Here is a 15629-nt window from a genome sequence, read left to right on the forward strand (position 1 = left end):
ATTTGGATCTCTTGCTGCATTCCTTAAAGGGGAAATTTGCTGTTACGACAATGGGGAGACATCTGCTTGTTTTTTAAGGCTGCTTTGAACTCATAGGTCTGGTCCCCCGCCACCCCCACACGGCTGGGCTATGCAGATCCTTAATTCCTTTCACAAGGTTATGGCATAAATTCCAGACGGGTAGCTGTTACAGTCTGCTGCAGGAAAAACAGCATGGAGTCTTGTGTTGCCCTTTTAAAGCCTTTCATATTTATTGTGGCACTAGCTTTTGTGGACTAGAGCCAGCTTTGTCAACTGCATGAAATGTTTTTCTCAGTAGAGAGTGTGTGGAAATAACACACACACCGGTTGTCATAGTATTATCACCTACCTTTCCAGCTATGCCAATTCAACTCTTGTTTTGGGGAGAAGAAATCCACAGCTCCATAGATGCAATATAATCAAACTCACAGAATTCTAGTCCTGGTGTTTCATATTAGAGTAGTTTGAAGTAGTTTTGTAGACATGTTGACTTTCAGGTCACCAGCAGTGTGTTCTGAGAGAGTTCTCCCTTAGGTTTCCGAATGCTAATCATTTCTGTGTCTGAATTATGTCTGTGCATTTTCTTTTATAGAGCCAGGTCTGTTTATCTTATGTGGACAGCAGAAGGACATTATCAAGAGGTCATAGCAATGATAGCCAACGTGGTACCCTCCAGATATTGCTAGCCTACAAGTCCCATCACCCCAACCATTGACCATGCTGTCTGGGGCTGATAGGAGGTGGATTCCAACATTATCTAGAAGGCACCTTATTTCTGGACTGTGGGTATATGTTGCACTGGAAGTTGAGCAGTTGAATAAACATCCAACAGTATGGTTGATAATATTAGGTTTGGTAATAGTGTTGCTTGAGTGGACTTGGCACCTGTGTTTGTCATAAGGCATTTTTTCTTTCTTTCTGGCAGATAGGTATTTAAGATTGGGGTGAAGTCTTCTAATGATGACATAACTACCACACAAGGAATACAGTTGCCCATGATGTCCTATAGTTCATTGATAAAACATGTTGGAGAGGGTCTCACTTGGAGCTGTAGGTGGCAACAGTTGATGTTCTGTCACTTTCTTTAGTGGGCCTTTTTTCTCATGGGTCCAGATGATAATGGTGCCGTTGTTTCTCAGGGAGAGGTGAGGCATTTGGGCACAAGAGCTAGCATTGCTCAAAGTGGGCCATGAATGTGTTGGAATGTTATATGGAGCTATGTGTGTACTCACAGCATTGCCACTGACCTGAAGGGCCAGGAAGTCTAAAAATCTAATATAATTGTGGGTGAGCACAAAGTAGCAAACCCTGGTGACTAGATGTGCTTGGCACCCTGTTGTCTTGGCATTGGTAAGTTGTCTGGCTGTGTCCCATTCTTGGGCTCCATATTACGTTATTTGGGGAGTGTTATTGCCTTCTAGGGCTGGGCAATATCTGGTTTTCAACATTGCAATATATCACCACCTAAACATCACGATATACCGAAATATCATGATGCCTGAAATAAGGATGAAACTATGTAGAGGCGAACGGGGTGATGTCTTGGCAACTGCTACTACTTAGGAGTACTTAAGTACATTTTTACTTCCCTTTAATATATTGTTACAACAGGGTGGCAGGAATCATGAGAGAAGCGATGACCAGCTTTACAGTTTTTCGTGATTTGTGATGTATTGCCAGGTCAGATACTATGAAACGCTTATCACGATGTTGACTACAAACCAGTTTTGAACGATATATCTCCATATTGCCCCAGCCCTATGGCTTCCTGAGTTAATTGCAGCCCATGACAAATCCACCAGTGAACATCCATTGGCAATCATGGATGCAGAATGTGCCCAAGTGGTATAGAAGAGTACAAGCCTTCAGGAAGATTTCCCCTCTTGGCAACACAGCAGGTCTGGCCACAAACTTCAGTACTGTGCATTTTACATAGGAATGTCAGAGGTGTACAATATTCCTTGTGGTTTACAGTGCTTTTTCCTTTGTACATAGGGTGCAATGGAAGGAAGACCTTATGTGTCTGACAGGCTTAAGCTGTGAAAGCTTAAGCCATGCCTAGTGATTTGCCTGTCTCTTAGGTGCCTTAGGGCACATTACCATTTCTGTTGGATCGATGATTGATTTGGAGCTTCAGAATTTGTTTAAGTTTTAGTGGAAATGCAAAGAGCTGAGGAAATCTTGGACTTGATATCAGGTTGTTGTTGTTTTTCTTAAAATAAAATAAAAACACACACTCTTGGAGCCTTGTGATGTACCACAGGGTGGCGCCAAAGGCAGGCCATTGCTTTCATCTTTCCTTTTTATGGTACTGGCTGGATAAGGTGATTGAACGGAGGTCTAGGAATTTCATGATTGTCACGTGCTAAAATGGCGCAATTCAAGAAAACAAAGCTTGGTTCAAGGCGAGCATCTTGGAAGATTGGCAGGGGACTGGAGAGAGGAAAAAGAAGATTCTCAAATGTGTTATGTGTATAAGACCTAGACAGGAGTTGTGCTATCCTTCTCCCATGCTATTTGTCTACCGGGGTTAACATTTTGTTAACTTGCATCCAGCAGTAATAACCCCCCTGTTCACCACTGAGGAGATCGAGCTGAGGTGCTTTGTCTACATGGGGCTGCTGTTTGGGGCTAGCTTTGCTGGCCAAACTGGAGTCACCAACTCCCCTCCTGTTGAGCCCCTCCCCATTGTCTTTCCTGACAATGTATATACATTGTCACATGTTCTTGGGTGCTTTTGGGCAGCAGCACCCTTCCCGAGGAGTGGGCGCTGTTACCCAATGCCTTGCCTGCTTTCCTGTTCTGGAGTTTAACGGGGGGGGGGCGTTGGAGGGGGGAGAATAAGAAATGAAAAAACTGAATTTCAGCTATTATTGGAGGGGAAAGGAAAGCAGCTGACTGTCTGAAATATATTGCTAAAGAAACTCTGAATAGAAACCCAAGTGGATGGCAAAAGAGGATAGAGATATGCAGAGGATGTGCAGATTTTGTTTAGTTTTGTAGAAAAGGGCCAGCTTTTACCTTGACTACTATAACTAAATAAAGAAAATTGCAGTGCAATAGCACTGGAGTTCACGAAGGAATTAAAGGGGAATCAATACAGGTGACAGGAAATGTTGGTTTTGTGAGGAATAGATTTCCCTTACATCTTGTGGAAATGTTGGATAACCTAGAAATAATAGGTTGATGGTAGCTGACTATTTGGGTGAGCTCAGACAGTTTTCTAAGAGAATGAAGTACAGTCATACCTCTGGTTACAGCTGCTTCAGGTTGCGTTTTTTCGGGTTATGGACCGCCGAAACCTGGAAGTACTGGAACGGGTTACTTCCGGGTTTCGGCGGTCGCGCATGCGCAGAAGCGCTGAATCGCAACCCGCATGTGTGCAGACGCAGGTTGTGAATGTGCATCCTGCACAGATCACATTCGCAACCCCAGCGTCCACTGTAATGCCTTCCAAACCTTCCATATATCCATGAGTGGGTGTTGTACAGTGGTGCCCCGCAAGACGAATGCCTCGCAAGACGAAAAACTCGCTAGACAAAAGAGTTTTCCGTTTTTTGAGGTGCTTCGCAAGACGAATTTCCCTATGGGCTTGCTTCGCAAGACGAAACGTCTTGCGAGTTTGTTTCCTTTTTCTTAAAGCCGCTAAGCCGCTAATAGCCGTGCTTCGCAGGACGAAAAAACCGCAAGACGAAGAGACTCGCGGAACGGATTAATTTTGTCTTGCGAGGCACCACTGTATGCATGGAATCCACATGTATAGGCCCCCATTGGATTGTGAGTGGGATATTATACATGGGACTGGCAGGAAAATGTACAGGAGTCACTGCTGCAGGGAGGGAGGCACGTTTTGCCCATTTCATTGTGGATACCTTTCTCTGTATGCAGTGCTTTCCCCAAGGCAGCCTGATATTCTTGTGCTTCTGTTTTTCCTGCAGGAACCTGTCTGCCATCCAGGACCGAGAGATCTGTTGCTATTCAATCTCTTGCAAAGAAAAGGACAACATTGGTGAGTGTAGAAGGGAAGGGGGAGGTTGCAGGGTCAGAGTGCCTGATAATTTTAAGGGGAATGGTTGCGGCTTGAATGCACAGTGACACCTAGACTGCCCATGGGAGATCTCTCCTTATGCTCTTTGGCTCTCCTGTGTTGTGAGCACTGTGAGATTAATTCTGTGGTGACACTGAATGCCCCTGGGGTCTGGCCCCCTCCATGCATAATTAGGGGGGCAAGAAAGGTTTGTGTAGGCCCACGTGTGGAGAAGCTGTGGCCCTCTGAGTGTTGGTGAATTGCAGCTGCCCATTGGCCATGCTGGCTCTGGATGGTTGGGATTGGAGTCCAGTAACACCTGGAGGACCACAGGTTCCCCACCCCTGTTGAAAGCCATGGTAGAGAAAAAGTTCACTCACATGCAAAGGTCATTCCCTTCAGGACAACATGTTGGGTTGCTGGCAGCAGGGCTACAGAAGTGAATCATGAGCTTGGCTCATAATTTGGTAATCTCCTGTGAGGCCCCTGTGTGTTTCCCTTACCTCTAGCTAAGCAGCTCGCTGCAACTTCTATTTTTCATGATGGTCATTAACCGTATCTTGTGTTTTACAGACATCACCCTACAGTGGCTTATTCAGCACTCAAAATCCCGGCGAAGCTGAGAGCCCTTTGGCCAGGTCTTGGATCGGGAAGATGCCATTGTAAAAGCCCAAACGCACCTCCTCCTTTCTCTTTCCCCATCTCCTGCTCTTTCCAACCCTCTCGCCCACCTCCCTCTCCCTAGATGGGTATTTTTAGGGGACCCCAGATTCCTCTTCTGCTGAGATTGAACTCCTGTTTTTATTGTAAAGAAACTGTCTGCCTCCTCCCCCTCCCCCTTGCTCCTTACTCTGGTTTTGGCACTGTTCTGTTGTCGTCGGTGTGTGTACAGTATATATATATATATGTATATATATTTTAATTTTTTAATTTAAGCAATTTTGCTGTTATTAAATGGGGCCTGTCAGCTGTCGTAGGGGGTGGTGCGGGTGGGGCAGCAGCAAATGGATGGGGTGGGGAAAGTACCAAACGCAGTATTGGGAATGTTATGAGCAGTCAGGGGCAGTTGGAATCTTGCTGGAGGGGACCCTGGCTTTGGGCAGTATCTTCCCCCAAGAGACCTCCTTCTTTTCCACCTCAAGCCCCTCCCTTCTCCTTCTGCAACAGGATCCAGGGGTCTCTCCCCTCTCTGCTGCCCCAAGCTGCTCAGCACTATGGTTAGGGGATGAGCCCCTGGGAAAGGTTCATAGAGCAGTATTGTTCATGGTCTGAGACTCTAGAGGAGAGTTGGTGCCATCTCTTCCTCCTGCCCAGTGTCCACTGAGCCCTGGGGAGCAAATGCTTCCCAATGGACAGATGTTGAATCTTCTGGACATGAGCTTTGGCTCCTACTCAGCTTGCTCCCCAAACCCCCCCAGTATCATCTCCCTCTGCACCCTGCCTGATGAACTGGCATGTCTGGTGGATGCTGGGCACTCATGCTTTGCAGCCTTTGTGCTCACCTTCCTTCTCGGTCTGGCGTCTTTCTCTCAGTCAGCACCTGAACAGAAGTAGGCAGCAGATGATGCGCATCCCTTGACTGTGTGAAGGCAGAATAAGGGCCCAGGGTTCTGTGTGCTGCCAGAGCAAGATAGCAGATCTGGAGTGGTCTGGGTTTCTCATGACCCTGTTCCTGGGCCTCCCACTCATGCCAAACGCTTGCGGCCTGTTCAGCTCGTGAGGGACAGTGGGAGGAGACATCTATGCAAGAGTTCCCTTCAAAGCCCTTTGGGCAAGGCATAAGGCGCTTCCCTCAAATCCTATATCCCACTGCTGCAAATTTCAGAGTGGAGGACATAGCGGGTAGGAATTGTGCTCTGCCCAGTTTGGAGGTGTTTCTGCAGGCCACAGCCTAGTCCTTAGGAGCAAGGGCTGTCCCTCAGTTTCCTAAGCTTGAGCGTGTCCCCCTCCTTGAGCCCAGGGCTTGAGCGTACACACTTGCCTGTCCCTCAAGTTAGGGTGTGAGGCTTTGGTCTTGGGTTAAACCAGTGGAGTAGAAGGAGGGCGTTCTTGTTCTCTCAAGCGCACATGAGGCTGTGTGGGAGATGCTGTGCTTCACACCCTACTGGGCAATAGGGTGCTTGAGTTTATAGGTAAAGGGCTGTGGTAGCAAGGAGGAGCGATTCCTGGTCAGGGATATTAATCTAGCCTAGTGGAGTTGGCAACTGTCCTGTGTTGGTGTTTGCTCACCCTGGAATCTACAGCAGCCTCAACAGGGTCCAGGAAGGGGGTCATGGGAAGGATCATTAAAAGGCTTTGTATGCTAGCCCCCTTGTCTCCCTGTGAAGGGCAGCAGGCTGCATGTGGCCGTTTCTTCCCTGTCCCACTTAAACTTTGGACAGGTGTGAGACTGCAGGGCCCTTCCTGCCCTTGCCTGGCCCTATCCTGCACGGAGCTGCTCCCTTCAGGGCGGGAGGGGGGGCTTTCTAACTGCATCTTTCCCCCTCCTCTTTTCTCATTTTCACAGAATTGCACAAGGAGATATTTTACTTTTTTTTTTTAATTTAATGAATTGTAAAGTGTCATTATTCCTTTTTTAAAATATATTTTTGGCTCATTTTTTGACCTTCTCTGTTGGGAAATGAATCTTGTAACAGTACATTTTTTGCCTCCTAAATAACAATAAATTAACAATTTTGTGTTGGTGGTGGTTGCATTGTGAACTTATTTCCTCTTCACTGGTTCATCGTCTCTCTCACTCACTTTATTGGAGCCTGCTCTGCTTCAAACTCAGCTGATCAGCCTTCTTTTCCCAGCGGCACCTTCATGGCCTTGAGGCACAGCTTCTACAGGATGACGGCAGCAAACCAAGGAAATCGGAGTTTATCTTTGGAGGCTTGCAAATGTAATTTGCATATGTTTAGATGTGTTCACCTGCCAGGATTCATGTTTGGCAAATTGCCTGTCACACCCATACACCTACGTGTACACCCGCTGGTGGGGACTGAACTGGCTAGGGCTTACCCATCTTGGGGTGACAGTGGACACCTTACAGGAGAAGTCAGTGCATTGTGTAGCAGCAGTGAAAAAGACAAGCGCAGTTGAGAATTACTAGGCAAGGAAATGGAAACAAAGCCGTCACTAACAGAAATCTTTAGCTAGATAAGATACATCTGTATTGCGAACAATTATTGTCACCGCATCTTAAAAAGGACATTGCAGCACCAGAAAAGAACAAGCATAACTATTGGGGCTGTGTTATGGTGCTTGGGAACAAAAGCTAATGTGAGGCCCCTTGGTTTTTGTTTTTTTAAAATATAGTAACTAAACAGGTCCACAAGGGAGCTTTATAGATGATGTGGAGCAGGGGTGGCCAATATGCCCTCTGGCACCCTTCAGCCCCAGCCAGTGTGACCAATGGTCAGCAGTAATGGGACTTGAAGTCCAACAGGTGTCTTGAGGACACCATGCTAACTGACCCTGATATAGGGAGTTAGACCAGGCATCCCCAACCTTCAGCCCTCCAGATGTTTTGGACTACAATTCCCATCATCCCTGACCACTGGTCCTGTTAGCTAGGGATCGTGGGAGTTGTAGGCCAAAACATCTAGAGGGCTACAGGTTGGGGATGCCTGAGTTAGAACATGGGCTCACTCAATGAAATTGGCTAGCAGTAGCTAGGAACAGACTAGACCAAAGGAGGCAGTATTTCATATACCGTATTTTTCCCTCTATAACACGCAGATTTTTTTCTCCTAAAAAGGAAGGGGAAATGTCTGTGCGTGTTATAGAGCGAATGTGTGGTCCCTGGAGCCGAAAAACCAGGCAAAAATCAAATCGCGACGCTTCAAGGAAAAGGGAAGAGGAAGCGGCTGCTTTCCTGCATTCTGCCTCAGGGTCTTATTGCCCACCCTTCTCTGTTTCGTTGCTGTGTTTGCTGAAACGGAACAAAGAGCAGGGAAAGCCCCTCCCCTCCAGGCAAGCTCCGGTGCTGCTGGGGGAGAGGGAGAGAGAGGGGGGAAGGGAGGGAGAGAGAGGGGGGGAGGGAGAGGGAGGGAGGGAGGGGGAGAGAGAGAGAGAGAGAGAGAGAGAGAGAGAGAGAGAGAGATGGCTGGCTTGGGTGGGGGAAAACTTTTGCCTTTCTTTCCTCCAACCCGTTAAATCCCTCTCCTGCATTCTTAGCCAGCTGCTTCTCTGCACACCCCTCTCATGTCCCTTCTTTGTTTTTCCTTCGCTCCCCACTTAAAATGTGGTTACAAAGCATACCACATGGATCCTCAGGATCTTTGCATTGGGTCACCCCAAATTCACCATCAGATCACATAGCATGTCCATGGCTACAGCCTGCCCCCCCCCAAAATCACGCACCCACTGTTGCCTGGGGCTGCAATGGTGCAAAAATGTGGTTAAAAAGCATGGATCCACATGGATCCTCAGGATCTTTGCATTGGGTCACCCCAAATTCACCATCAGATCACATAGCATGTCCATGGCTACAGCCTGCACCAAAAAAATCACGCACCCACTGTTGCCTGGGGCTGCAATGGTGCAAAAACGTGGTTACAAAGCATGGATCCACAGGAATTCTCAGGATTTTGGCATTGGGTCACCCCAAATTCACCATCAGATCACATGTCTGTGGCCACAGCATGAAGCCCAAAAATGATACATCCACTGTTTCATTCAGAATGTTTTTTCCCTTGTTTTCCTCCTCTAAAAACGATGTGCGTGTTATGGTCAGGTGCGTGTTATAGAGCGAAAAATACGGTAATGCCTTAGTTTAACTTGTGGAATTCACTGCCAACAGCTGTCTGGCCAGTAGCTTAAAGCTGTACACAAATTAATATCAACAGTTTTTCATGATAGTGCAAAAGAGCCTCCCTTGTAACTTTTGTGGATGTATTTGTACTTGGAAGCATAATCCTGAACTAGCTGGGACCTCAGTCTGCTTTTTCATATCTCTGTATATCTCCTAAATGCTGTTGCAATTTCCCCACTTGCAGACTTAATTGTGTAGCTTTTTCACATAGGGAAGACGGTAAATGGCTTTTATATTCCTGAAGGGAACATAAGACAGGCTTGTTTTCACAGCACTTACCTCTTTACTTTCCATCTTTTGGGAATACCAGTGCTGGCAGTATTTCCTTGCAGTTAAACCTATCCAAGCTACAGTAAATCTAGGGGAGAGAGTGGCTTCATGGAACAGGAATAGCATGTGGACATAACTGCCTCTCTTTAAATGCAATGTGCCAATATAGCCTGAAGGGGAGGTGGAGAAATATGTACCACCTACACATTACAAACTATGAATTCAGGATTATATGCACCAGCAGTTCCTGTCCAGCTTTTTTTCTTGCTTACATTTCTCAGTACAAGCATATCATTTTGACACAACCACTTTTGTCCTAGTAGTAAAGGAGTAGGCAGGCCTGTTTGCTAGACCAAATGGAGAAAAACATCTGCAAGTAGCATCACACATGTACCTGGTGTGTCCTGTCAACCTTGTGCCCACTATTGCTGCAGGCAGAGTGGCTAGCCAGTATCATTAATACTGGAGATGAAGTTATGGCCAAGAAGGGGGTGAGTGTCATTCAGCAGGGACAACAAGAGAACTCTGGAGTGGATGAGCTGATGGCATTTTTCTGGAAGTGAAAACAGTGCAATTGTATTAGTCTCTAAGGTGCATTGCACTTTGCCAAAAACATGTTCATGTTGCTGCAGGCTAATGCTGCTGCCTTTCTGGAATGTTGATTATCTCAGTAACTTCTTTCTTGTATACTAAGCAGACTTGAAAATTCAAGTGAGGACCAATCATTTGACATTTAATTTGTGTGCCTTTTATTTGAGTTCAGTTTTGGGTCCATGGTAACTTCAGAATGAAATATAAGAATTACTGTTCTGCAGCAGGCCAAAGATCCCCATAACCTAACACTGTCTCTAACGGTGGCCTTCCTGATGTCCCTGGGAAACTCAACCATCCATCCCTTTGTTGGCAGTTTACAGTTATATGGCCTCTCATGTGGAGGTGATCGTCCAATGACAGACCTATTTTCCATCCTGTTTTCTTTATCAAGTGGTTTTGAGGCTTTTGATACTTAGAAATTGTTTCCACATTGCTTGTATGCTGGGGAACCATTCACAATGGTAGCTCTGCTTAAAATTATGACACACTTTCTTGGTCATATGTGTGAGCAGTGGCCAGGACTCACCATCTTGTATCCCTTAGATATGTCCAGTGCTCCCCTATGGTTGTGGAGTGCAGTGATGGGCAAAGGAATCTTGGTTTTGTGTGGCGAAGTTTCATAAGTAATTTGAGGATGATTAGGCTGGTGGTTTTCAAAGCCCATTTTGGTTTGGTATTGTAAATAATAATTTTATTATTGTTACCCCACGCATCTGGCTGGGTTGCTCCTGTAAAGTACAAAACTCCAAACACAATTCAACTGCCTTCTCTTTGTCCTTATGTAAACTGCATAAGGTGTGCACCTGCTGCACACACAGAACAGTTTAAATTGGATTTCATGTCCCTGTGATTTCCTCATCCTCGTGGCAGTCTATACTTTCCCTCCATCTGATTTGGATTTTTCAGATCTGCATATCATGCAGTAAGGAAAACAACAAAATGAAATTGCATGCTAATATGTGGTGTGTGAGCATATTTATGCAGGTGGTGACCTTTTGCTGGGTCCCTTCTAGCACCACACCCACTATTTCCATTGGTGAGGCACTCCTTGGTGGGCTGCTGGGCACCACACAACATTTTGTTGTTGTTAGGACCTGTTTTGTACAGGTCTGGTATATCAGGAAACTATCAAAGGTAAATTGAAAATGACTGCATGCACAGGTAAACAATTATCTGTACGCATCCCTACAATGGACCTCAGGGAACTCTGCGAAAGTGAGGAAGTACTGAATGAGAGGATGGCTCAATGCACAGTGCAAATCATAGCATCAAGCAGCTCTCGCTAGTATGAATGGGAAACTCAGAGAGTTCAATTGAAAGCATTCATGTGGGCAAATGTGCATGAAAGTACGCATGGAAAAATCAGGGCTGTGCAACCCGCATGTGTATTAAAACTGGTGTGTATGCAGCCACCATACCCAAACATCTCTGTCATTCTTTCATTCACTGTCCATTCTTAGGCTGCATGATGCTGATTCGGCCATCTGGCCCCTGCCTTCTGGGATTGCCCCAGATCATCTCTTCTCCAGCAGCAGCAGCTGCCTGGGCTCTAGTCCCTATTGGAAATGGCATCATAATGTGCTTGATGCTGTGTCTTGAACACTTGACTGAAGGGGGCGACCCTTTATGGCCCCAACATCTTTGAAATGTTAGACTTGCTCCTTTCCTCCCCCCGCCCCCCCAAACTGCATTCTAGCCAGGCTCAATCTCTTTTCTTTTTTGTTTTCTCTTCTCCCTTCCCCACCCCCAGCTCCCTGACCAACCAGAACCCTTTGCAACAAGCCCAGCATTGTTCTCACTTGGCCCTTGCTCAGGGTAAGCCAGCAGGGAAAGCACTGCATGAATAGCAGCTCCCATCCATTCTCTGCTGTCTTGTTACATATTCAGGTCACATCACCACTTAGGCTATGCACAAACCCCCTCACCCTCCCTGGCAGGGCGAGGATCAAGACAGTGGCCTCCTCTTACTCTCTGTCTCATAATTGCTCTGGGTTGCTTCACTTTGTTGGGACGATTTCTAATCCTCTTAATAGGACAGGACCCCCTGCTAGCGAAAGGCAGAGGCTATCTTCAGAATCTTTCGCCTTCTATGCAAACTGACCCAAAGGTGGACTGTTTAGTCCAAGGATTTTTCTCATATTCTGTCCTTTCGACCAATTCTGGGGGGTGGGAGTGGAGTGGAAGTGCCACACTGCAGCCCTTGAGATTGCAAGCAGATTTTGCTGTGAGCAATGAAATCTCGAGAGAGATGAGCGTGTCTGCTTTAACACTAGGGTAAATTTGTAAGCAAGAGTGTGATGGCAGAAAGCAGCAGTTTGAGCAAATCAAATCAAATATTTTTGGCTAATGAAGGAACTAACAAAGAAGCTGAAAGAAGGAAGAGGAGTGTGTCCTCAGCAGCCATAAAAGACTATAAGTAAAGGCAGAAGATCGGCCAATAGCCACAAATGGCAGTGTGTCATCTCGCTCCAGAAACCACAGCAAACCGAGGAAAGCAACTTACATAGGTATTTCAGACAGGGAAGACCATAAATGCTAGAACATGTCCCTAATAGATGTCACTCTAGAATGGGGCTCAAATGAGATCAGCTGCCAAAATAAATGCTCACCATAAAGAAAGACAAATTCCTGCAGCTATTTAGTTTTCCTTTGTTGATAAAACCTGAAAGTAAGGACATAAATCCCTATGGTAGTCTTTATTTGAAACTTTGGGAGAACAAGCTGCAATTTACTGCATGCTACACACTGAAAGAATTAAAGGAAAATGATTCATAGATGGTATTTAACTCCAAGTAGACAGGCTAAGATGTATAATATGGAATTGGATCTGTGTTGGAAATGTAAAGAAGTAGAAGGAACCATTTTTTCATATATGATGGGCATGCAAAAAAATTAAAGAATATTGGGAAATGATATATAATGAGATAAAAAAGTGTTTATAACAACTTCCCCCCAAAAACCTGAGGCATTTCTGCTAGGAATTGCTGAGACAGAGGTTCCCAGGAGTCAGAAAAAAATACTTATTTATGCAACAACAGCAGCTTAGGGTTTTTTTTAGCCCAAAAATGGGAAGTGAGAGAGGTCCCTAGCAAGGAGGATTGGAGACTTAAGATGATAGAATATGCAGAGTTAGCAGGTCTAACAAGCAGAATAAGAGAGCAAGATGAGCAGGTATTTAAAGAAGAGTGGAATTTTGTTCAGTATATTGAAAATGATTGCAGAGTTAAAAATGCTGATTTTAATAAATTTTAAAGTGAGAAAGGAAAATTGAATTTGATGAATATATCAAAATATGCAGGAATGGTGGATAAGTTAAATGAACCTTGGAAGGGGAGTGAGGGAAGCCAATGAACGTATGGTTATAAGAGATGTTTTAATTTGAAATGAAAAATTTGAAAATTTAATAAAATTATTATATAAAAAAAGAAAACCCCTACGGTCATCTTGGTTTTTGTATAGTTGGGCAAAACCTTGTGATCCCATACCATTGCGACTTTTCCTCTGTAGCGTCCAAACAGAGTTGAATGTGCACACAGTGAGTGTGAATCTCAGTAGGTCTGGTAAGTGTCCTTTGTGAATGCAGTGTGAACCCTCAAATGCTTCCCAGAATTTGCTGCTGCAGGTGGGAGGGTCTGTAGGCACTGGGTGACATTCTGCGGCAGACGTTCATGTCGAAAGGACTGTGATGCTAGAAAACCATTGTTTCGTAGCAAACAGAAATGCACTCTGAGAAAGCAGTCTCATTGCATTCCTTTTCTACCCCGGTCACCACTGCAGTTTCCTCCTCTGTGATCTTCTCACCCCCTTTGGCCTTGCTGTTTCCCATATTTGAGCCAGGGATTGTGGGTGAGGACTTTGGCTGCCTCTGGTGGTGCTGAGCCTACAGCTCCCCGTTCTCCCCCGCCCCCCAGAGATTAATCCTGTCTCCGGCAAAATGGTAAACAGTTTCAGAGCAAAAGGGCTTCCCCCATGCCTGTGCACACAGAGAAGAGCTGCGGCCTAGTCTGCTGACGAGAGAGAGAGCAGCCCTTGGGATACATACCAAGTGTGCCTACCCCAAGACTGCTCTTGTTTGCTAATGGGGGCAGCAATCCAAACATCACTTTCTTTGTACAAAGACAGGAGCTTTGTCTCCATGGCAGCAGTCCCAAGAAGGAACTGTGGGTGTCATTGCCTATACAAAGCCCTCACTGATCCCCTGCGTTGCAGCCCATCCCCTAGCAACTGCCTCCCTCTCGCAGTGGCGTTTACTGCTCCTGAGGGTGCAATCCAAAGACAGCAGAGAACAAGGCCCTTTAACAGTTCTGCACAAACAGAGCTGGGAGCCTCACAAACGGGGAAATGCAGGAGAGGCCTGAATGCAGGGGCTGCTGCAAACTGCTAGAATGAGTACAGGTGGACGATAGGTGAAGAGGCCTTTTCCTACTGTGCCAGACTGCTAGTGTGTCTCTTGCACAGAGGTGAGAGCCATTTGTCCTCCAGGAGTTGACTACAACTCCCATTGCCCCTGACCATTCACAGGAGCTGGGTCCATGGTGTGGGTTTTCCTGATTACCAGTGGGGTATGGTGGAGTATGCCTGAGGGCAAACGCTGTTGTAGGTGTCCACCCCACCTCGGTTGGCAGGAATAGCGCCCCAACATCATCATTGCTTCAGAACTACTTTAGGATCTTTTTCATTTGAGATCACACCATTGGTCTCTTTCTCTGGTGATCCAGCAGCTTTTGAAGACCTATGCTCTTGAATCTACTGAGCAGAGGCAGATTTAGGGGAGTGTGACCAGTTCGCCAGCACTGCGTGTTGCAGGGGGCGCTGCCGCAACAGTGAGCAATGGAAAGTGTGCGCCCCTGAAATTTTAAAGCCCAAAGTCTGCCAGCGTCCTGAAGGATGCAAAGAATCTTAGGCCTGGGAGTTGTTTTTTGGAACTTTCAGTCTTGCTAAGTGAATCTATTCACAGCAGGCTCATACCTAAGGAGCCTTTGCATCGCCTAAACTACTAAGTCTAACCTTTAAAGAAGGCCAAATCAATAAATGGTTCTTTCTGTCGTCTTGTGGATTTGAAGCAGTTAGGTCACACGCGGGCCGTACTCCCAAGCTATTCTTTGCAAGAGCGAAGAAGCACAATGAGATTCTCATGGGCCTAACGTCATTCGCCTCGGAAGCTTTGCTGGTGCGGTGAGAGAAGGAAAGGGAAGAGAGATGTGGAGGAATCACTGTGGTAGTGAATGTTTGAATGGATTCCCTCTATCTTGGGAGTCACACAGGAAATGCTAGTGCAGTGCTACCTGGAGCTACAGAAGCATTTTTCTGGCAGTGACTGCACATGAAAAGGGAAACATGAGCTTCTGTTTGTCCCTTGCATGCTGCTGTGCTGAAGCTACAAGTGCATTCCTGAGAGCCTCAACCAAGCATGGCTCATGTTTACGCCTGTTCCAGTGGCCAGCTGTATTGAAGTGTTCTGCCCGAATAGGGAATGTAACCACAAGTAAGGAGTGTATGCAACATACATGCAGGCCCCGCTCTCATCCACTTTCCCACGTTGAATGGGAAGGTCTGAAAAGTGCATCTTGCTGAATGGGTTTAGAGGCCTCTGCACAGCTGGGACCCTGATAAGGCAGGGTTTTTTAAGCACGGTCAGTCAAATGTGCTTAGATGCTCTCTTCAGACCTTCCCATCCAATTCACAAAGGTTGAGATGGAGCACAGGGTGGGTGGGTAGGTCAGTGCATACAGGGACACTGGGAGCAGAGGCAGTATGCATGCATGCCCACCTCCCCATACCTGCGTTAACACCTGAATAGAATTCCAGATATCCCTAGTACAGAGCATTTGGAGATACTCATCCAGAAAGCAGGGCTTCACTTCCATTGAACAAGGAGCTTCTGCTTCAGGCTATCACTGTTATTAGCTAAAACTAAAT

The 15629-nt window shown here is 46.1% G+C and overlaps 1 protein-coding gene and 2 long non-coding RNA genes across 3 annotated transcripts in view; 1 reads left to right on the forward strand and 2 right to left on the reverse strand.

Annotated features, from left to right (window-relative positions):
- ARL8A (ARF like GTPase 8A) overlaps positions 1 to 6733 on the forward strand; it is a 38208-nt gene extending 31475 nt beyond the window's left edge. Inside the window, exons 6-7 of the mRNA XM_081867055.1 lie at positions 3960 to 4030; positions 4622 to 6733. Of these exons, the coding sequence (XP_081723181.1) occupies positions 3960 to 4030; positions 4622 to 4671 (121 nt within the window). The 3' untranslated portion in view covers positions 4672 to 6733. The remainder of the gene's footprint in view (positions 1 to 3959; positions 4031 to 4621) is intronic.
- LOC309344560 lies at positions 2241 to 3503 on the reverse strand. The gene is made up of 2 exons (XR_014157768.1): positions 2836 to 3503; positions 2241 to 2805 (listed from the first exon to the last, which is right to left on the reverse strand). It is a non-coding gene; the product is annotated as an uncharacterized lncRNA (long non-coding RNA).
- A 3115-nt stretch (positions 6734 to 9848) lies between the features above and the next one.
- LOC309343559 lies at positions 9849 to 13238 on the reverse strand. The gene is made up of 2 exons (XR_014157340.1): positions 11135 to 13238; positions 9849 to 10988 (listed from the first exon to the last, which is right to left on the reverse strand). It is a non-coding gene; the product is annotated as an uncharacterized lncRNA (long non-coding RNA).
- Positions 13239 to 15629: the final 2391 nt, after the last annotated feature.

This window comes from Podarcis erhardii (assembly GCF_964252035.2).
Source record: "Podarcis erhardii genome assembly, chromosome: 6".
NCBI classification, from domain to species: Eukaryota; Metazoa; Chordata; class Lepidosauria; order Squamata; family Lacertidae; genus Podarcis; species Podarcis erhardii.